This window comes from Rhodofomes roseus, assembly GCF_022264815.1.
Source record: "Rhodofomes roseus strain CIRM-BRFM 1785 chromosome Unknown C8Q71scaffold_12, whole genome shotgun sequence".
In the NCBI taxonomy this organism is placed as follows: Eukaryota; Fungi; Basidiomycota; class Agaricomycetes; order Polyporales; family Fomitopsidaceae; genus Rhodofomes; species Rhodofomes roseus.
Genome location: NW_025952968.1, coordinates 424,332 through 440,885, shown reverse-complemented (window position 1 = coordinate 440,885; position 16,554 = coordinate 424,332). Strand labels below are relative to the sequence as shown.

Here is a 16,554-nt window from a genome sequence, read left to right as displayed (position 1 = left end):
CACTGTCACATCGAGCACATGTCAATTCGTAGTTTAAGTTTTATTGATCACGAGGATACAGTACAGCTTCGCATTACTGCTGAGGGACCCGGATATGCATCATGCCAGCGTTCACGTTAACGTTCAGCAGGTCCAACACACCAAGCCAATGTAGAACTAGAAGGGTCCATAAAGCAATAATTCAGTGGTTGAAAACAGGTCGAGGTGCATAACGATGAGATCTGCCATGATGAGATTATAGAGTAGAACAGAACGGGGAGACGCTCGGGTGAGTGCAAGACAGCGTCAACAGGGTCACAGAGCAAGAACCAGATCGATTGAGGGGAAGTTCAAGTAGTGGGGGTGTCGCAGTACTAAAAAGACGTACGTAGGTCAACTCAAGGATGGTGAGCCGCAAGGCTCAGAAGCGCGGCGCGGCTCCTACCCAGAAGCCCGCAGCCGCCACGCCCTCGACGCCGAAGTCACCAAACCGGGTGTCACCCTCGAGCTCAGTGCCGTACATCGTCCGCCTCATCGGCAGTGCTGGGGTCTCAGGCTGGAGAGGGAGCTGGCCCAGCCCGAATACGTGCCCGACCTCGCTGCTCGAGACTGTCCGTGCATCATCCATAAGTTCGGCGTCAACGTCTTGCTCGATGACGGTTGGGAGTGGGGTGCTGCTCATTAGTGTGGATGGGTTGATCGTCCCTTCCGAACTAGGACCAGCTTGGCTCGTGGATGCTCGGGATGGAGGAAGACTGTCATCGCGGCTGGCGGTTGAGCGTGCGCGCCCACGGGGATCGAAGATATCGTTCCGCTCTCGTCGACCACCGGCACGTTCGACATAGCCACCGGTAGGACTACGGGGGACAGTGGGGGTAGGGGATGTGGGTGGTTCTGGGTAAATGAAGCTCGGCATGCCATCGTCGCCGTAAGGGCCGGCAGGCGTCGACGTTAGCGGATGGAAGGCGGTAGCGGTGAAGCTGAAGTTGAAGGCGTTGGGTGGCTGAGCATTATTCTCATGGGCATTCGCTGTCGCGGTCGTTCCATTGACGCCAAAGCGGCCAATGGCCGTGTTCGCAGGAGGTAACTCGAGCAGGTCTGAGAGATGTGCTGTAGGAGGGGGTGGGTCAAGGTATGACTCTAGCGGTTCCTCGGGTCCAGTGAAGATCGCAAACGCAGGGGCGGATGGTGTCACCACGGTTCCTCGTTCCGGAGCAGAGTCTGGAGAACCCGCTGTACGACCACTACCGTGCGAAGACCCTGTGGCATGTGGTGATAATTTTGCACGTTTCCTGGTCGGACGACCCGCTCTTGGAAGTAGTTCGTCGCTTCCCTTCCCAGCATCCTCTAGGCCCGTTAGCTGGCTGTCATCCGAATCTCGTGGGTGCTTCCCCAGGACGCGCGCAGTAAACTCTGGGTGTGGTTGCACGTCTTGTGCCGCGGTATCCACCGGAACATCAAGACTGGTGGCTGCACCGCCCGGAACCTCCCTGTGACAGCCACCATGAGTATCACACGAGGTATGTTAGCGATGACCACCTACGTCGCACGTGCTTTGCCCGCGCTCTTTGTGGACTGCACCGTTGTAGAGACGACTGTGCGGTCGCCAGTGTTTGACGTGACGTCCCTGAGCTTGTGGACTTCAGCCTCGAGCGTCGCCATGTCAGCAAGCTTGGTGCGGAGCATTTCAACCTCGATGCTAAGACCAGCGACTTCAGTCTTCAGATTGTCAACGTCGGTCATTTGGGCGGTGAGTCGTTGCACTTCTGACTGAAGATGCACGATTTGGTCTTTCAACGGTTGTATCTGCAACGATCGGTTAGGATTATAAGCCATCAGAGAGGCATCGAACGCACAACTTGGGCTACAGAACTAGAATCATCCCGCGTGTTAGACGCAAGAGTGTCGGATGGCTGTGCATTCACACTAGTACCATGCTCTGTTTCGTGAGAAGTACCTGAGGGGCCAGCTACCGGTCCTACAACGCTCAAGATCATTAGTTGCAGGTATCCTTGGATAAATCGTTCAACATACCTGACTCTGCTGGTTCTGCAACCCTTTGTCAGTAACGCGCAATGTCCTGGACGAGCTAGTACTCACCTGCTTCCTCCTCTATCACATCCTCTGAGGGTTTCACGCTAATGCTACCCTTCCCTCGTTTAGTCTTCGTGAGACTAACCGATTTCGTGATCGCTCGCGCGCCACTACCTCCTGCCAGAATTGGCCGACCAACTCCAAGTCTGTATTGTGTCTGCCTAGACTTCTTCGGAAGCGACGCGGTGGAGGACTGGGAAGACGGCGGTGCGCGCTGAGATTCTGGAGGGGCCGATCCGCCCTTTGGTTCCTCCGGTTGCTCCTCCTCATCGTCCGTATCGTGAATTATAACTGAGCTTGATGATGCTCCTCTCAGATGAGAGCCACTGGAAGTTCTGCTGGACGTTCTAAGGGACGAGGCTCTTCTAGTTTGCACAGGCGGAGGATGGGCGGCGCGTGGTGGACGGGGTTGCAAGGTATGCGCTAGTAGATCGACAAGTGCCTCGGTCTTGAGATTTGCCTTGATACCATGATCCTAACGGTTCATGTTCAGGATGAAGTTGAGTCGCAGGCATGGTATGACGCACCTTACAGAGCCTCTGCAGATCAGCGCGCTTCATGCTCTCCAGTGTCCGCCGGTCGAGTGATTGAGCCATCATAGTCAGAAAGGGCTATCCTCGCCGTATAGGGTGCGCTGAGGAGAGCGAGGGCGGTGGCTGGCCGATGACGGTTCGGCTGCAGATGAGGTTGTGTTCACCAAACGACGCGAACGCGAACGAACATCCCTTCTCGGCACGTGACCCCATAGCAGCACACGCTGAGGCGCCTGCTTCGGGCCGCGTTCTTCCCCCGTTTCTCCGCACCGTCCGCCGCCGTCGAGCTTGACAATGACCACGCTCCAACTCACGTCGAGCTAATGTGGCCGATACTCGAGTCGTTTACTGCAAACTCTAACTCGCGTTTGGTGTGCCGTCAACTTGTGGCCCTCCCGTCCTGGGTGACTTGTCCGATGCCCCCTGGCTGATTGCCAGTGCCTGCAGGTCGACGATAAGTGAGCGACCGACGACGACGATATTCCACACTTTGAGCGATACACAGACGGGAGTCCCCAGTCCAAAGGACGGGCCGAGCGCACGACATGCTACTCACCTCTTCGAACGTAGCCGTCGTTCTTCCTGGTCCGAGGTCGCTCGTGAATCTATCTACAGCACGAGTGAGATCACCTGCTGGATGAGGTGCCCCGATGCCGTTCGCAACACCCCGTGTTCCGCTCGCGATGGCCCATATATAACAAGGACGGTTTCCACCGGCCTCGCGGAACCGACTCGTTTTTGGGTTGATCTGTGTATAGAATGGCTCGCGTTTGGTCGCTGCAGGAGGTCGCAAAGCACAACGATACCAGGTGCGCTCACACGTCAATACTGCGTACCACCGTCATTGTAGCTGATTGTCGCGTCGTTACAGCTCTTGCTGGGTCATCATAAGCAACAAGGTCTATGATGTGACTGAGTTCCTGCCAGTACGTAGCATTGCGTGCTTCCTACGATGCCTCCATGCAAGGGCGATTGTCCATCCAGGAGCACCCGGGAGGGTCGAAGATCATACTCAAGTATGCTGGTCGCGACGCAACGAAAGCATATGAACCCATTCATCCGAGGGATGCGTTAGACAAGTACTTGCCTCGAGAGAAACACTTGGGTCCTCTTGATAGTGGCGATGCTAAGCAGCTGCAAGAAGAATCAGCGGCCCAACCTAAGACGCAAGATGAAATACGCGTGGAGAAGGCTCGTGCGAGGAAGAGGCCAATTAACCAAATATTGAGTCTTCAAGATATCGAGGTGAGTGAACGCAGTGGAACGCCGTCTACTAACAGTGCTTTGACGGTTGAGTCCAGGACGTTGCCCACGAAGTGTTGTCTTACAAGACCTGGGCGTTCTATCGCTCCGCCGGTGACGACGAAATCAGTGAGTTGGATACAGTTCACTGCCCTGCCCTGGTCTCAAACCTCGACAGCATATAACGAGAATAGACGAGCATTCTCTCGTTTCTTTTTCCACCCTCGCATCCTCCGCCCGATCTCAAACATCGATACTTCAACAACCATCCTCGGTTTCAACAGTTCGCTCCCAATCTTCGTCAGCGCAGCCTCACTGGGTAAGCTGGGGCACCCTCTTGGTAAGCATCCCCCTTGTCTGTGCCGTACTCTCCTAATGCTGCGCCGCCAATAGGTGAAGCCAACATCACGCGCGGGTGTGGCCGCATGGGCATCATCCAGATGGTGTCCCACTACGCCTCCGTCTCCCGTCCAGAGCTCATGGCTGCCCGCGTCAGTGCCTCTCAACCCATGTTCTTCCAGCTCTACCCCGACCGCGACAAGAGCATATCAGAGAAGGCGGTCCGCGAGGCGGAAGACCTGGGCTTCAACGCCATCTTCATGACCGTCGACGGGCCTGTCAACGGAAACCGCGAACGCGACCTGAGGGCGCCGTTCGAGCTGGAAGTACAGGAGCGCTTGGTGGAGGAGGCGAAGAAGGCATCTGGCAAACCCGGCGAGTCGGGCGAGATGCCTGAGAGACCTGAGGATGCGGATAATAAGCTTGTTGAGGGCGAGCTGGTACTGGTCGGCACGTCGGGTGGATTGAGGACGACTGCCGAGCTTGACATGTCGTGGACTGAGGTCAGGGCGTGCAACATTTTGATTGCACGGGTGACTCACATGTCGGTAGACTGTTCCTTGGCTACAAAGGACGACAAAGCTTCCCATCGTCCTCAAAGGTATGATATCGTTGATTGCGGCCCTTCCGACTGACCGAGCTGTCTTCTAGGGATTCAGTGCGTCGAAGACGCTGTGAGGGCCGCCGAGTCTGGCGTACACGGTATTCTGCTCTCGAACCACGGCGGTAGGTATCTTCACCCACCTTGCATTCGTCTGAACCTTTGCTGAGTGGTATTAGGGCGGCAACTGGAATAGTAAGTGCTGATGTTCCTTGGCTGACATCCAGTCTTCTCACTTTGCCGTTAGCTCGCTGCCGCCGCTGGAAGTATTGTATAGGTTGCGTAAACAACGACCAGATGTGTTCGACAAGTTGGAGGGTACGAATCACCCTCATTTAGCACGGCTCATGACTGACACGATCACGCATTCATAGTCTACATAGACGGAGGCGTACACCGTGGTACGGGTAAGCGTCACGTCTCAATGGTATAATCTCGCCCTCCGTTCATGAAATATTCTACAGACGTCTTGAAAGCCCTGTGTCTCGGCGCACGAGCAGTCGGCCTGGGCAGGGCATTCCACTTTGCCATGAGTGTACGTCTGCAGCGTTCAGTGTCGTCAGTGATGTTACTCACAAGACGATGTTAGGCATACGGCGAAGCCGGAGTCATTCAGACGATACGAATTCTGCAACGGGAGATTGTTTTGGGGATGCGCCTACTCGGCGTCACGAGCTTGCAGGAGCTCACCCCAGACTTAGTAAGTCGATCGGATGGCATAAATGTGGTATTATCTGAGGTTTGGTACAGGTTGAACGAGTGGACTGGCAGCCTTTGCTGGCCAAGATGTGATCCAATGGCTCACTCGGGACAGGTCAGAAATGGCTACTACACTCATTGTATACTCAGACTACACTTAAACTTCTCGGCCACATACATACATGTACCTAGATGAGAGATCTATCGTGACGGCTGTATTGCACCGATTTGATTGGACCCCTGTTAAAAGCTTTCTACGATGCACCTGAGCGCTCAAGCGCTCACGGTGGAGCGGATAAATGGACGCTTGCAGACGCTTGCTGGCCAAGACCTGGCCGGACCGCGATCATCTGAGCAAATCCAGAGCAAAACAGTGTCCGTGCTCCCGTGTCATGACCACTCCCATGCGAACGCTCTCTGAGTCGAGGACTTTGTGACATGCCGGGGGCCCGGTCCTCCGTCGCGGTTGCCGCAGTATATATCTTCTTGCACCAGCGTAGCGACGTCCTGACACTCACCGCTATTACTTGAGACCAGCATGCCATTGTCGCTCGAGGAGGTCGCACAACATAACTCGCCACGGTCAGTTTTGGTCTCGAGAACATTGGGGCTGCGGTAGAAGGACGTCTGGATTGACCTGCGTGTTGACTGGTATAGCTCTTGCTGGGTGATCATCAAGAACAGGGTGTATGACGTGACGGAGTTTCTGCCTGTGAGTGGGCTGGCTTGGTGCGCACCAACTGAGCTCATACGATTCTGCTGCAGGAGCACCCAGGAGGAGCGAAGATCATCCTGAAATATGCTGGACGTGATGCTACTTCAGCATACGAACCTATACACCCTCCCGATGCACTGGACGAGAACTTGCCTCCTGAGAAGCACCTGGGTGAGCTCAATGTCGCTGGGGCTGCAGCTCTGCAGCAGGAACGCGAGGCTCGGAAGAAGACCAAGGATGAGATACGCGTAGAGCAAGCACAGGCCGGGAAGCCCAGGGTTGACAGAATGCTTTCTTTACAAGATCTCGAGGTGAGCGTTCCGCTTCGCTAGGAGCCTTGGATGTTTCACGACGTCGGATGTCAGGATGTTGCTATGAAGGTCATGTCTCACAAGGCCGTGGCCTACTACTCATCTGCCGCAGACGACGAAATCAGTGGGTGAAGCGTCCGTCCGTGTAAGATCCCTCCTAACGTTCACACAGCGAACAGAGAGAATGCCCGAGCGTTCTCTCGATTCTTCTTCCACCCGCGTATTCTACGACCGATATCCCAGGTCGATGTTTCCACAACCATACTCGGTGTCAAGTCTTCTATCCCTATCTTCGCCAGCGGCGCCGCCTTGGCGAAGTTAGGTCATCCACTTGGTATGTCTCCGCCCTTTGTACGAACGATGAGCGGGAAACCAACTCAGTACCCAAGGCGAGGTGAACATCACGAAGGGCGCAGGTCGCACAGGCATCATCCAGATGGTGTCCTCCAATGCATCACTGTCTGCTGCACAAATTGCCGAAGGCCGCCTCTCGCCATCACAACCACTCTTCTTCCAGCTCTACAAGCACGGGGACAACAAGATAGCCGAGAAACGCGTACGCGAAATAGAACAGTTGGGCTACAATGCCATCTTCCTGACGGTGGACGCTCCTGTGTCTGGCAACCGTGAGCGGGACATCCGCGCGCCGTACGAGCTGGAAGAACAAGAACGGGAGGGACAGCCTACGGATGGGCAGACAGCGGGAGAGATGCCCCGTCAGCCGGATGATGTCGAGAAGGAGATCGAAGGCCAGCCGAACTTGTACGGGACGGCTGGAGCGCTTTTGCAGAACATGGACTTGGATATGACGTTCAAGGAGGCGAGTCATTTCCAGCCGATACTTGGTGGAAGTCATACGTTAACGAAGATGCTGGTAGACTATACCTTGGTTACGTTCCGTCACGAAGCTCCCCATTGCTCTCAAAGGTAGGCTCCCTGCTTGCGTACATTTTCCCAGAAATGTGCTCATACGCGGTGCTTAGGCGTGCAATGTGTAGCAGTGAGTTGACACCGCAGCCTCCTCTGGTGAACGCACATTAATTGTGATACAGGATGCGGTCCTTGCGGCAGAAGCAGGCGTTGACGCCATTCTGCTATCTAACCATGGAGGTGAGTGACAATGAATACGACACAGCTATTCATCCAACATTGGCATTCAGGTCGTCAGCTAGAATAGTGAGCGTCCTCACTTCCTCTCTGGAGACTTCCATTCATATTCATATAACCTCGGTAGTGCTCTGCCGCCTCTTGAGGTTTTGTACAAGATTCGGCAACAACGGCCGGACGTCTTCGACAAGCTGGAGGGTATGTCAGTTTGTTTGATGATACAATTTGGTTGTCTCATCTGTCTGCACCAGTATACATCGATGGCGGAGCTCGTCGGGGGACAGGTATGCTCATGGTATTCGTCATATTCCATAACACATCCACTCACCACGTCCTCGGGCCTCAGATGTCCTCAAGGCACTCTGTCTAGGCGCGAAGGCAGTAGGAATGGGTCGCCCGTTCCTGTATGCGCAGAGTGTGCGTGATTGAGTCATGGCTTTATCTTCGTATTGATGAACAGAATCGTATAGGCGTACGGCGAGGCTGGTGTTGTCCAAACAGTCCGTATCCTTCAGCGCGAGATCATCCTTGGCATGCGCCTCCTCGGCGTCACAAGCGTTGACCAGCTCACGCCCGAACTGGTACGGATCTGCCGTTTCCAGGATGAGATCCAGTACTAATTCTGATACAGGTTGAACGCGTTGACTGGCAACCCTTGCTTGCCCGCCTTTGATTACGCTCTAGACACGAGGCTTGTATTCGATGTTACCACGCCGAGTGCCCAGGTGCACTCTGCAATGGGATCAGACATTTCCGACGTCACTTCCACGCGGGGTGCAGTCTCGCCAACAAGTCGCCAATCCTGATTGGCATGATGGATGATGGCTCATTGCAATTCTGATGTGACAGAGACGTGCGGAAGTTCTTATGGCATACGCGGGGTCGACCGTTTCCGTCCTCGTAGCAAGCAACTGCGAACCGCATCTGAGGATCCTCGCGGTCATGTGCACGAATGATCGAAGGGGGACGCCTAGGCAAAATGTCGCGGGGATGATGCACGGCTTCGCCCACGACATTGAACGAATGGAGAAGGGTGGCACGGAAAGAAGCGCAAGGGTATACCCCGAGCGTACATTCATTGCACCACTGCGCGCGCGTAATAAGCCGCCGTGGTATGGAAGATATGGACGCGGTGCATCCTTCTGTGTGATATACAGCTTCCGAAGCGCTCTGCTGAGGTAGTTAAAGCGAGGAACTCTCCCATGACATCGCACACACTCCCCGGTCCCTCGAGATACGCCTGTGGCCTCGACATGTCGAGCAGAGTATGGTCGTTGGCGGAAGTCGCCCTGCACAACACGGCTAGGTCAGGGTTCTTTTATCTATACTTAGCAGACATGGGAGTGGATCCATTGACAGTATCGTTCCACTCGCACAGCTCGTGTTGGGTCATCATCCACAACAACGTCTATGACATGACCGAGTTCTTGCCGGTGTGTGAGATGTCGTCGCGTTACGAGGGATCCTAATGCGAGGTGTGACGGTTGAGCACAGGACCATCCGGGAGGTTCAAACATCATCTTGAAGTATGCCGGACGTGATGCTACGGCAGTGTATGACCCTATACACCCTCCAGATGCACTGGAGAAGAACTTGCCGCCGGAGAAGTACCTTGGAGGCATCGATATCGCCAGTGCTGTATCACTGAAGGCAGCACAAGACTCCAAGCGTCAGACAAAGGATGAGCTTCGGGTGGAGAAGGCTGTCACGGAGAAGCCGGCCATCAACAGGATGCTGAGCATACAGGACATCGAGGTCAGCAGGGTGGCGAAGGTAAGGATGCAACGCACTTACTCGCCTCTCCCGTCAACAGGATGTCGCCATGAGAGTGATGTCGTACAAGACAATGTCCTACTATGTCTCTGGCGCAGACGACGAGCTGAGTGAGTCATTACCGTACCTAATGCGGGAGCTGATAGCTGACGAGGATGCAGCAAAACGCGAGAACGGCAAGGCCTTCTCTCGATTCTTCTTCCACCCGCGTGTAATGCGGCCTATATCCACGGTGGACCCGTCAACCACAATCCTCGGTTTCAAATCAACTCTGCCAATATTCGTCAGCGCCGCAGGCTTGGCGAAACTGGGCCATCCTTTAGGTGCGTTAGGCGTCCTTAAAAAGTAGGTCGGATCATATATCGAAGTCCGTCGACCTAGGTGAAGCGAGCATAACCCGCGGAGCCGGGCGCACAGGCATCATCCAGATGGTCTCCTCCGCAAGCTCGCTATCCGTGACACAAATCGCAGAAGCCCGCGTGAGGCCTTCGCAGCCGCTTTTCTTCCAGCTCTACAAGCACAAGGACAACAGGATCGCGGAGGGGCGCATACGCGAGATCGAGCGGCTCGGCTACAAGGCGATCTTCCTGACCGTCGACGCGCCGGTGGGCGGGAACCGCGAGCGCGACGTGCGCGCGCCGTTCGAGCTCGAGGACCAGGAACGCGAGGCGGAGCCAGAGGGCGCGGGCGAAGCGGCGCAGGAGATGCCGCAGACCGAAGAAGACGTCGAGGAGAAGTCGGTGAACATGGATGGCACAATCGGGAACTCGCTGCACAGCATGGACGCGGACATGACGTTTACGGAGGTGAGGTGCAGGCTCGCACTTCTAGGAGGGCTCGTGTGCTCATAGGACTGGCTGACTAGACGGTCCCATGGCTCCGAAGCGTCACCAAGCTACCTATCGTCATCAAAGGTGGGTGCATCACACTGTAGGACTGATGTGCCTGCGCGCTGATCATTGAACAGGCGTTCAATGCGTCGCGGTGAGTATTGGGGCTTCATCATCTTCTCTACGTCCGGCTGATCGGGACGTAGGACGCCGTACTAGCGGCGGAGGCGGGCGTCGACGGGATTCTGTTGTCCAATCATGGAGGTAAGCGAGAGAGTCACTTGGACGAGGAGTACTAACGGACTTACTCCGTGTAGGTCGACAGCTTGACTAGTAGGTTCAATCCGGACTATCGGTGTGGGAGGGCGACAGTTGACTCCCGAAGCTCCCTTCCCCCATTGGAGGTACTCCATAGAATCCGGAAGCAGCGTCCGGATATCTTCGACAGGCTAGAAGGCGAGTGCGAGGTGTGCGTCTGCGATGTAATGACGCCCCTGATACTGTTGTTCGCAGTCTACATCGATGGTGGGGTGAGACGCGGAACAGGTCCTGTTGTCCTTACATCCGAATTTCAGCAACAAACTCAATCCGCCTCACAGATGTCCTCAAGGCGCTCTGTCTCGGCGCAAGAGCCGTTGGCCTCGGGCGCGCGTTCATGTACGCAAATAGCGTAAGCCGCAGCCTCTGATGTTCCAAAGAATATGGAAGACTCACGGAAGGCGATAGGCTTATGGAGAAGCGGGAGTCGTACAGACGGTGCGTATCATGCAGCGCGAAATCACCCTAGGAATGCGTCTTCTGGGCGTTACGAGCGTGGAGGAGTTGGTACCGGAGATGGTAAGCGCCTTGACTTCTCCCTTTTGGCTGTGTTCAAATGAGTTTGTGGTCCCGTCACCGACTAGGTGGAACGTGTAGACTGGCAGCCCACGCTTGCTAGGTTGTGATTGGTTTGTACCCGTCTTCCGGACGCGAGAAGAGCTTGAATCGCCGAGATTGAGACCCTACACTTAACGCAGCGTAGACTCTAGAGGCAGCTAGTATACATATATAGACACATGATGACTAACGACTCACCGGCCTACCTCCTTCGGGTGTCCAGTCCGAGAACACTAATGACGCAGGGAGCCAAGCACGCTGCAACATATTATAGTACTGTGGTATCGCGGTGCACTTCCATTCTATACGTTTCCCGCAGATTAACACCGGTCGGACACAACAAGGGGAGAACACCCACGTATTACAATAGCTACGGCTACATGCCAAGTCGATCCGTCACCTAGCTAACAACCCGACGTTACGAAACGGGAAAAACCTCCAGGGATACGAAGCGGACTTACGATAGAGGTGCTACCTCATCCAGCACTTTCTTTGTACCCTGTACAATGATTGCCCACTCCGTCTTGTGCAGTCGCTCCTCAAAAGCCCCTATTGGCTCGCCAGGCTTAATCTCAACCTCATGCACGAGGACAGGCTCTCCGCGATCGACCTCCTTCACAACCTGATGGACCATCACACCAGAGTGTGTGATCTCGCCCTTTTGAAAGGCCTCGTAGGCCCGCTCGATTGCGTGTGCGCCATCGAAAGCACCCGGCAGCGCAGGGTGTAGATTGATGACAGGGATGGGCTTCTCAACCTTGTCCTCGCCATCGAGAACCTTGTCACCGTTTACGATATCGAGGAAGCCATCGCCCATGATGTGCATCCAGCCCGCGAGAACGACGAGATCTGGCTTGTCTCGTACGACGATGCGGGCGACCTCCTCGTCGTAGTCATCGCGCGTCTTGCCCGGGTTGGCTTTGAGGTACGGCTGCAGTCCGAGGTAGGCGGTGGGGATGGGTGGCTCTGCATTGGCAGCGCGGGTCAAACCATAGGCCGCCTTCCGGTTTGACAGGACAAGGCTTATGCGCGCATTGGGTAGCGAGGGTGTGTTCTGGGCATCTATGAGGGCCTGGAGATTCGTTCCTGCCCTTGTACAGTCAGCTGACGGGACCAAATATGTGGGTCGGAAGACGTACCTGATCCAGAGATGAGAACGACTATGCGCCTGGGACGGGGGGAATCCGCATTCGACATGGACCGGCAGGCAGAGACGAAGAGCAGGTCTTTTCGCCCGCCGAGACGCGACGACACGGTAGCACGTGCTCGTGCCCCGGCGAGCGCGTCTCAGTCGCGTCCACCAGAGTTGCCGTTGTCCTTCCCATGCATGGGCATTCCCCTTCTCCATGCGCACACGGAGCCTCCACCCGTATGTATCAGATGAACATGCAGAGAACACCATGCCAGTTCACCAAGCGCTCACTGTTCGAGCGAAACACCGAAAGATGAGTGAAATGCATTGGCATGGCGATGAACGACGCCCGATAGCCGCACGAGGTCGCGCAGCGCAAGCGGCCCGCCCCCTGGTGGCATCCCTCGGCGATGATTGGGCAGCGCGAAAGCGTCCATCGCGAAGCGTCCAGCATCCAACCAGGTCCCGCCCCCGTTCGGCTTGGTATCAAAGGCAGATTACGTTGCGATGCGGGGGTCAGTGTGTCGTACATCTCTCCCGTCTAGACTCTCCCTCCACCTTCCGTAGTCTGGCTGACCCCTTGTCGTCAAGACCACACTCAGCGAGTGTGCAAAGGCGGATCTCCCCTTCTTTCATGTTCGGCGCCCCTGCTTGTCTCTTCTTTCTGTACTGAGCGCGAGGCCTGGCCGACGTCGCGTCCTGTTCCAGTCTGAGGACCTCTCTCCTAGACTTGGCCTGTGTCTCCTGCTCTGAGATTGCATCTCACCCTTCTGGTGCTCGTAGTGTGTTCTCAGCCGGACTGACGCTGCCCTGCGACAACAAGCCAGCTGGTCTTTCCTGCTTTCCCTTCACAGCCTACCCGCACACCAGCATCTTGTCGACCGACTACTGTCTTTTGCCGCCAAGAAATCTCAGGCAAGGCAGGTCAACGTCGAACTTGGTTGTATCCAATAATCCCCTGAGCCGTTACACACATGGCCGGAGTAGCAGCAGCCTTCAGGAGCCTTAGCAGCCATAATGTTGTGAGTACTTAACTCGATCCTCTCTGTCCTTCTACTCAGCCACCGAGTCCATAGGTTCAGTACATCCTTGCTGACATTCCGTTCTTTTGCGTGGGCATCCTGTCTCTTGGAGTCTTCACTTTCTTTATCTTTATGAAGCGGGCGGATAGGTACGTCTCCTCTCAATTGTCCCCTTGGTTGCAACTGAGCCTCGTTCCAGCCTGCTTTTCTGCCTCCATATGTCGGTCATCATCGCCTTTGTCTCCTCCATCCTTGACCTCATCCAACTCCTCGTCCGCGGTGCCGCGAACGTTAACAATAACGCCGATCTCTCGAGTGTCTCTGGGCTGACCAGTGTGCGCGAAGTAGGCTTCGCCCTCTCCTTCGGGCTGCGGTTCCTCTTCTTCTGGGGCTTCGTTGCGCAACCTCCTCCGGGCGAGTCGCGACCCGAGGGTAACAATACCCTCCACAACGGTAGCTGGCGCAGATGGGGCCTGCTAGGCCTCGTACTAGAGATGTTCACCCTCGCCTTGGTCCTCATTGACCCTGTTCTGCAGATTCTATACCGCCTCATCACGTCCTTGCACAAGATAGGTCCATTGTATGAGGTTGAGTCGACTATCCAGGTCATCCTATCTGTTGTCTTCATCTTGAAGATCTTCCTGAACTGCTGGGTCAAAATGCTCGTGAACGAGAACGCGGTGCCTATACGCAAGGCTCTTGCCGGATATTCCGCTGTGATCACCGCTCTCGTGATTAGCGGACTGATTGGCATCGGAAACATCGCCATGTGTGAGCTTCTGCCTGGGTCTGCGTTCGACACTTCATTCAGCTGACGCTTGCATTGTAGTCGAGTTCTCCGAGACAATCGCGGGGCGTTTCCTACAAGCCGTCGAGTTCTACATCCTCATCGTCTTCATGCTCAGCTATGCATTCTACCACTTACGCCGCCGATCGTGGAATGACGCCTCGAAACCCAAGCAGCAGCAATCGGGACAACCGTCCCCGGTCCAGTATATGGGATCCTTCCGTGGTCTGCCCGACTTCAAGCCCGAGATTGGTCGTCCTGTAATCTCTTCGCCTGAGCTGTTGCAGGTCATCGGGCGAGACGTGGATGCGAACAACCGCCGGCCAACGCTCCTGCAGCGAGCGTCGGCAGCGTCGCGGATGTCTTCGTGGATGAACATCCGGAGGCTTTCCGAGCGAGTAACTGGTCGGTCTGCCGTTCCTTCTCCCGATTTGGAGAAGGCGCGCTTGTGGTACCATGACCAGGCGGGACGCAGCAATACGGAGGTCAACGCTCCCCCGCGAGACTCCGCAATCGACGTCGACACCCCGCGCTCGGCGACGCAGCTCAGACAAAGTCCTTGGCAGGACCCGGTATACACCTCGGTACTACCAATGGCATCCTCGACCTCCATAAAGTCGGCGTCCCCCGATGCGATGCTCAGCTATTATGGGGGCGACCGGGCAGCCTCATCCGTCGCGCTCGACGCCCGCCAGAGCGGCGTCCTCAGTCGCGCGTTCTCACCGGACGCACCCGAGCTGACAGTCCCTCCACTTACCCACTCCCGATCCGCCACCATTGACCAGAGCGTCGACGATGCGACCTTCGCCATCTACGAGGAGTCCCCGCGCTCCGCAATCGGCTCGGCACTCTCTGGGATCGACGAGATCATCGACGGCTACGACGAGGGCGGCCTCCGGCCGCCTTCAGGCCTTATCCGCTCTGCACGCTCCTCCCGCATCTCGGAGCTCATCCGGCAACAGGAGGAGCTCGACAAGTCGATCGTCGCCCTCCGACTGTTCTCGCCCGCGGGCAGCAACGATTCGGGCGACTCGCGCCCGATGTCGTTTTCGACGTCGATGATGTTGAGCAACCGCCCGCCGTTCTTGACGGAGAGGAGCAATAGCAGCAATGACACGCGCGCGACGAGGAGCACGCTGACCAGCGACCTGTCACTGAGCAATTTCCCGGACCCGCCGGGGACGAGCGTCGCTGCCGAGGCACCGCCTATGCCTCCGCTGAGCCGGGATAACAGTACGCGCTCGCGGGCGGAGGATGTGATGCTGAGGCCGGAGAGCATTTTTGTCCAGTCAGAACCTCCTGCAGCGAAACGGCCGTTGTCGAGGCCGGACTCGCCGACGATAGTCACGGCAGATGATGGCCTCCAGCTCAATAGCAGGAGTCCTTCCCAGGCCTTGGAACCTGACGACCCTACGATGCTCGTACCTGGTATTAGGAACCACGTCAACTCAGGAGGGACTCAGTATGAGATTACCTCTTTCATTGGCAGTAAGTGTGCTCTGTGCTTGTTTGGCGTTGGCGCATGGCTTACGTCCCGTCCGCTTCGCAATTTAGGACTGACCCAAGAACCGGGATCATTCGGATCCTCATCCGTTCTCGCCGGCCCCGATGATGGGACGTTCGTACCTCCATTCGCGCGGTCGCACGGCCCCTCGAGCAGCTACGGGTCAGCGCGCAGCCTCCGACCACTGGTCATGCCGACTCGTGATCCATATCAGCATCTATCTATCGAGCAGACTGTACCCCAGTCAACGCGCAACTCGTCTGCTTCAGACGAGCAAATCAACCCGGAAGGCCGCACGTCGCCGGGCTCTGCTCAAAGACGGACGTTCGCTGCGCCCGACGGCCGCTTCAGCAAGCCTGTAGGCCTGCCACCACGACCACGGTTAGGGACGAGCGCGATGCGGGAGCAATTAACACCCGTCGCGGAAAGTCCTATACCTCCATGATGAGCCGATCGTCCGTACCTTTCGTTACCGTGGTATGTATGTGACTGTATGATACAATTTTGGCTATGTGAGCGCTATGGTCGCGCCTTGCCTCTTCGCATTCTGTCCGCGAGGCCGGATCTCCACGTTGATTGACTTTAGCTGCACGCGCTTGCAGAAGCCTCCGTTGAACCGGACGTTGTGTAGCACTACGTTATAGCTGCATTGTGCTCTTTGCTGGCCCCTGCAAAATGTACAACATACCCGCTGTGCATCGTCGTTACTAGTAGCACATCCATCACGTCTGTGTAGTGAGGGCAATGATACATAACTGGCTTGTGCCCGTACCCGTGTACTTCTATCATGGATTGCCCAGAGTTCGCGACATTGTCCGGTTCATTGTAATGGTACCTCCAGTATGCAGCAACGACTCTGAATTTTTGTGGATAGATGGCAGCAGAACAGCAGTGCTGGCCATGGTAGCAGGCTAACCTACTAGTATGTATGTACTTCGTGGCGCGGACTGCGCGGATGGAGAGGAGGAGCCAACGCGGTAGAGGCGCGTCGTACGCTGACGTCACGCAAT

At 56.0% G+C, this 16,554-nt stretch overlaps 6 protein-coding genes across 6 annotated transcripts; 4 read left to right on the top strand and 2 right to left on the bottom strand.

Annotated features, from left to right (window-relative positions):
• Positions 1-2,767, bottom strand: C8Q71DRAFT_91503 (uncharacterized protein). The gene is made up of 6 exons (XM_047929193.1): positions 2,601-2,767; positions 2,080-2,548; positions 2,014-2,028; positions 1,836-1,957; positions 1,523-1,785; positions 1-1,469 (listed from the first exon to the last, which is right to left on the bottom strand). The coding sequence occupies exons 1-6, from the start codon at positions 2,670-2,672 to the stop codon at positions 401-403; spliced, it is 2,010 nt and encodes a 669-aa protein (XP_047778065.1). The 5' UTR covers positions 2,673-2,767; the 3' UTR covers positions 1-400.
• Positions 2,768-3,259: 492 nt separating this feature from the next.
• Positions 3,260-5,744, top strand: C8Q71DRAFT_91299 (FMN-dependent dehydrogenase-domain-containing protein). Its single transcript, XM_047929191.1, has 14 exons — positions 3,260-3,415; positions 3,478-3,532; positions 3,591-3,851; positions 3,908-3,977; positions 4,027-4,188; positions 4,242-4,690; positions 4,740-4,788; positions 4,839-4,913; positions 4,968-4,983; positions 5,036-5,106; positions 5,163-5,195; positions 5,253-5,323; positions 5,378-5,488; positions 5,539-5,744. Exons 1-14 carry the CDS (start codon positions 3,366-3,368, stop codon positions 5,578-5,580), a joined length of 1,515 nt encoding a protein of 504 aa, XP_047778064.1. The 5' UTR covers positions 3,260-3,365; the 3' UTR covers positions 5,581-5,744.
• A 573-nt stretch (positions 5,745-6,317) lies between these two features.
• Positions 6,318-8,328, top strand: C8Q71DRAFT_90927 (FMN-dependent dehydrogenase). The gene is made up of 13 exons (XM_047929034.1): positions 6,318-6,513; positions 6,568-6,637; positions 6,686-6,847; positions 6,903-7,333; positions 7,392-7,440; positions 7,497-7,513; positions 7,566-7,623; positions 7,674-7,689; positions 7,748-7,818; positions 7,872-7,904; positions 7,967-8,037; positions 8,091-8,201; positions 8,252-8,328. The coding sequence occupies exons 1-13, from the start codon at positions 6,490-6,492 to the stop codon at positions 8,291-8,293; spliced, it is 1,155 nt and encodes a 384-aa protein (XP_047778063.1). The 5' UTR covers positions 6,318-6,489; the 3' UTR covers positions 8,294-8,328.
• A 545-nt stretch (positions 8,329-8,873) lies between these two features.
• On the top strand, positions 8,874-11,530 carry C8Q71DRAFT_869501 (FMN-dependent dehydrogenase-domain-containing protein; the record flags this gene model as incomplete). The annotated part of the gene is made up of 13 exons (XM_047928316.1): positions 8,874-9,053; positions 9,115-9,375; positions 9,434-9,503; positions 9,555-9,716; positions 9,775-10,199; positions 10,259-10,307; positions 10,361-10,377; positions 10,430-10,487; positions 10,541-10,556; positions 10,609-10,748; positions 10,799-10,893; positions 10,950-11,060; positions 11,126-11,530. The coding sequence occupies 13 exons, from the start codon at positions 8,874-8,876 to the stop codon at positions 11,165-11,167; spliced, it is 1,626 nt and encodes a 541-aa protein (XP_047778062.1). The 3' UTR covers positions 11,168-11,530.
• On the bottom strand, positions 11,343-12,527 carry C8Q71DRAFT_763025 (formyl transferase). Its single transcript, XM_047923973.1, has 2 exons — positions 12,239-12,527; positions 11,343-12,185 (listed from the first exon to the last, which is right to left on the bottom strand). Exons 1-2 carry the CDS (start codon positions 12,294-12,296, stop codon positions 11,557-11,559), a joined length of 687 nt encoding a protein of 228 aa, XP_047778061.1. The 5' UTR covers positions 12,297-12,527; the 3' UTR covers positions 11,343-11,556.
• Positions 12,528-13,055: 528 nt separating this feature from the next.
• C8Q71DRAFT_91138 (uncharacterized protein) lies at positions 13,056-16,083 on the top strand. Its single transcript, XM_047929130.1, has 5 exons — positions 13,056-13,253; positions 13,308-13,402; positions 13,453-14,024; positions 14,083-15,528; positions 15,595-16,083. Exons 1-5 carry the CDS (start codon positions 13,206-13,208, stop codon positions 15,987-15,989), a joined length of 2,556 nt encoding a protein of 851 aa, XP_047778060.1. The 5' UTR covers positions 13,056-13,205; the 3' UTR covers positions 15,990-16,083.
• Positions 16,084-16,554: the final 471 nt, after the last annotated feature.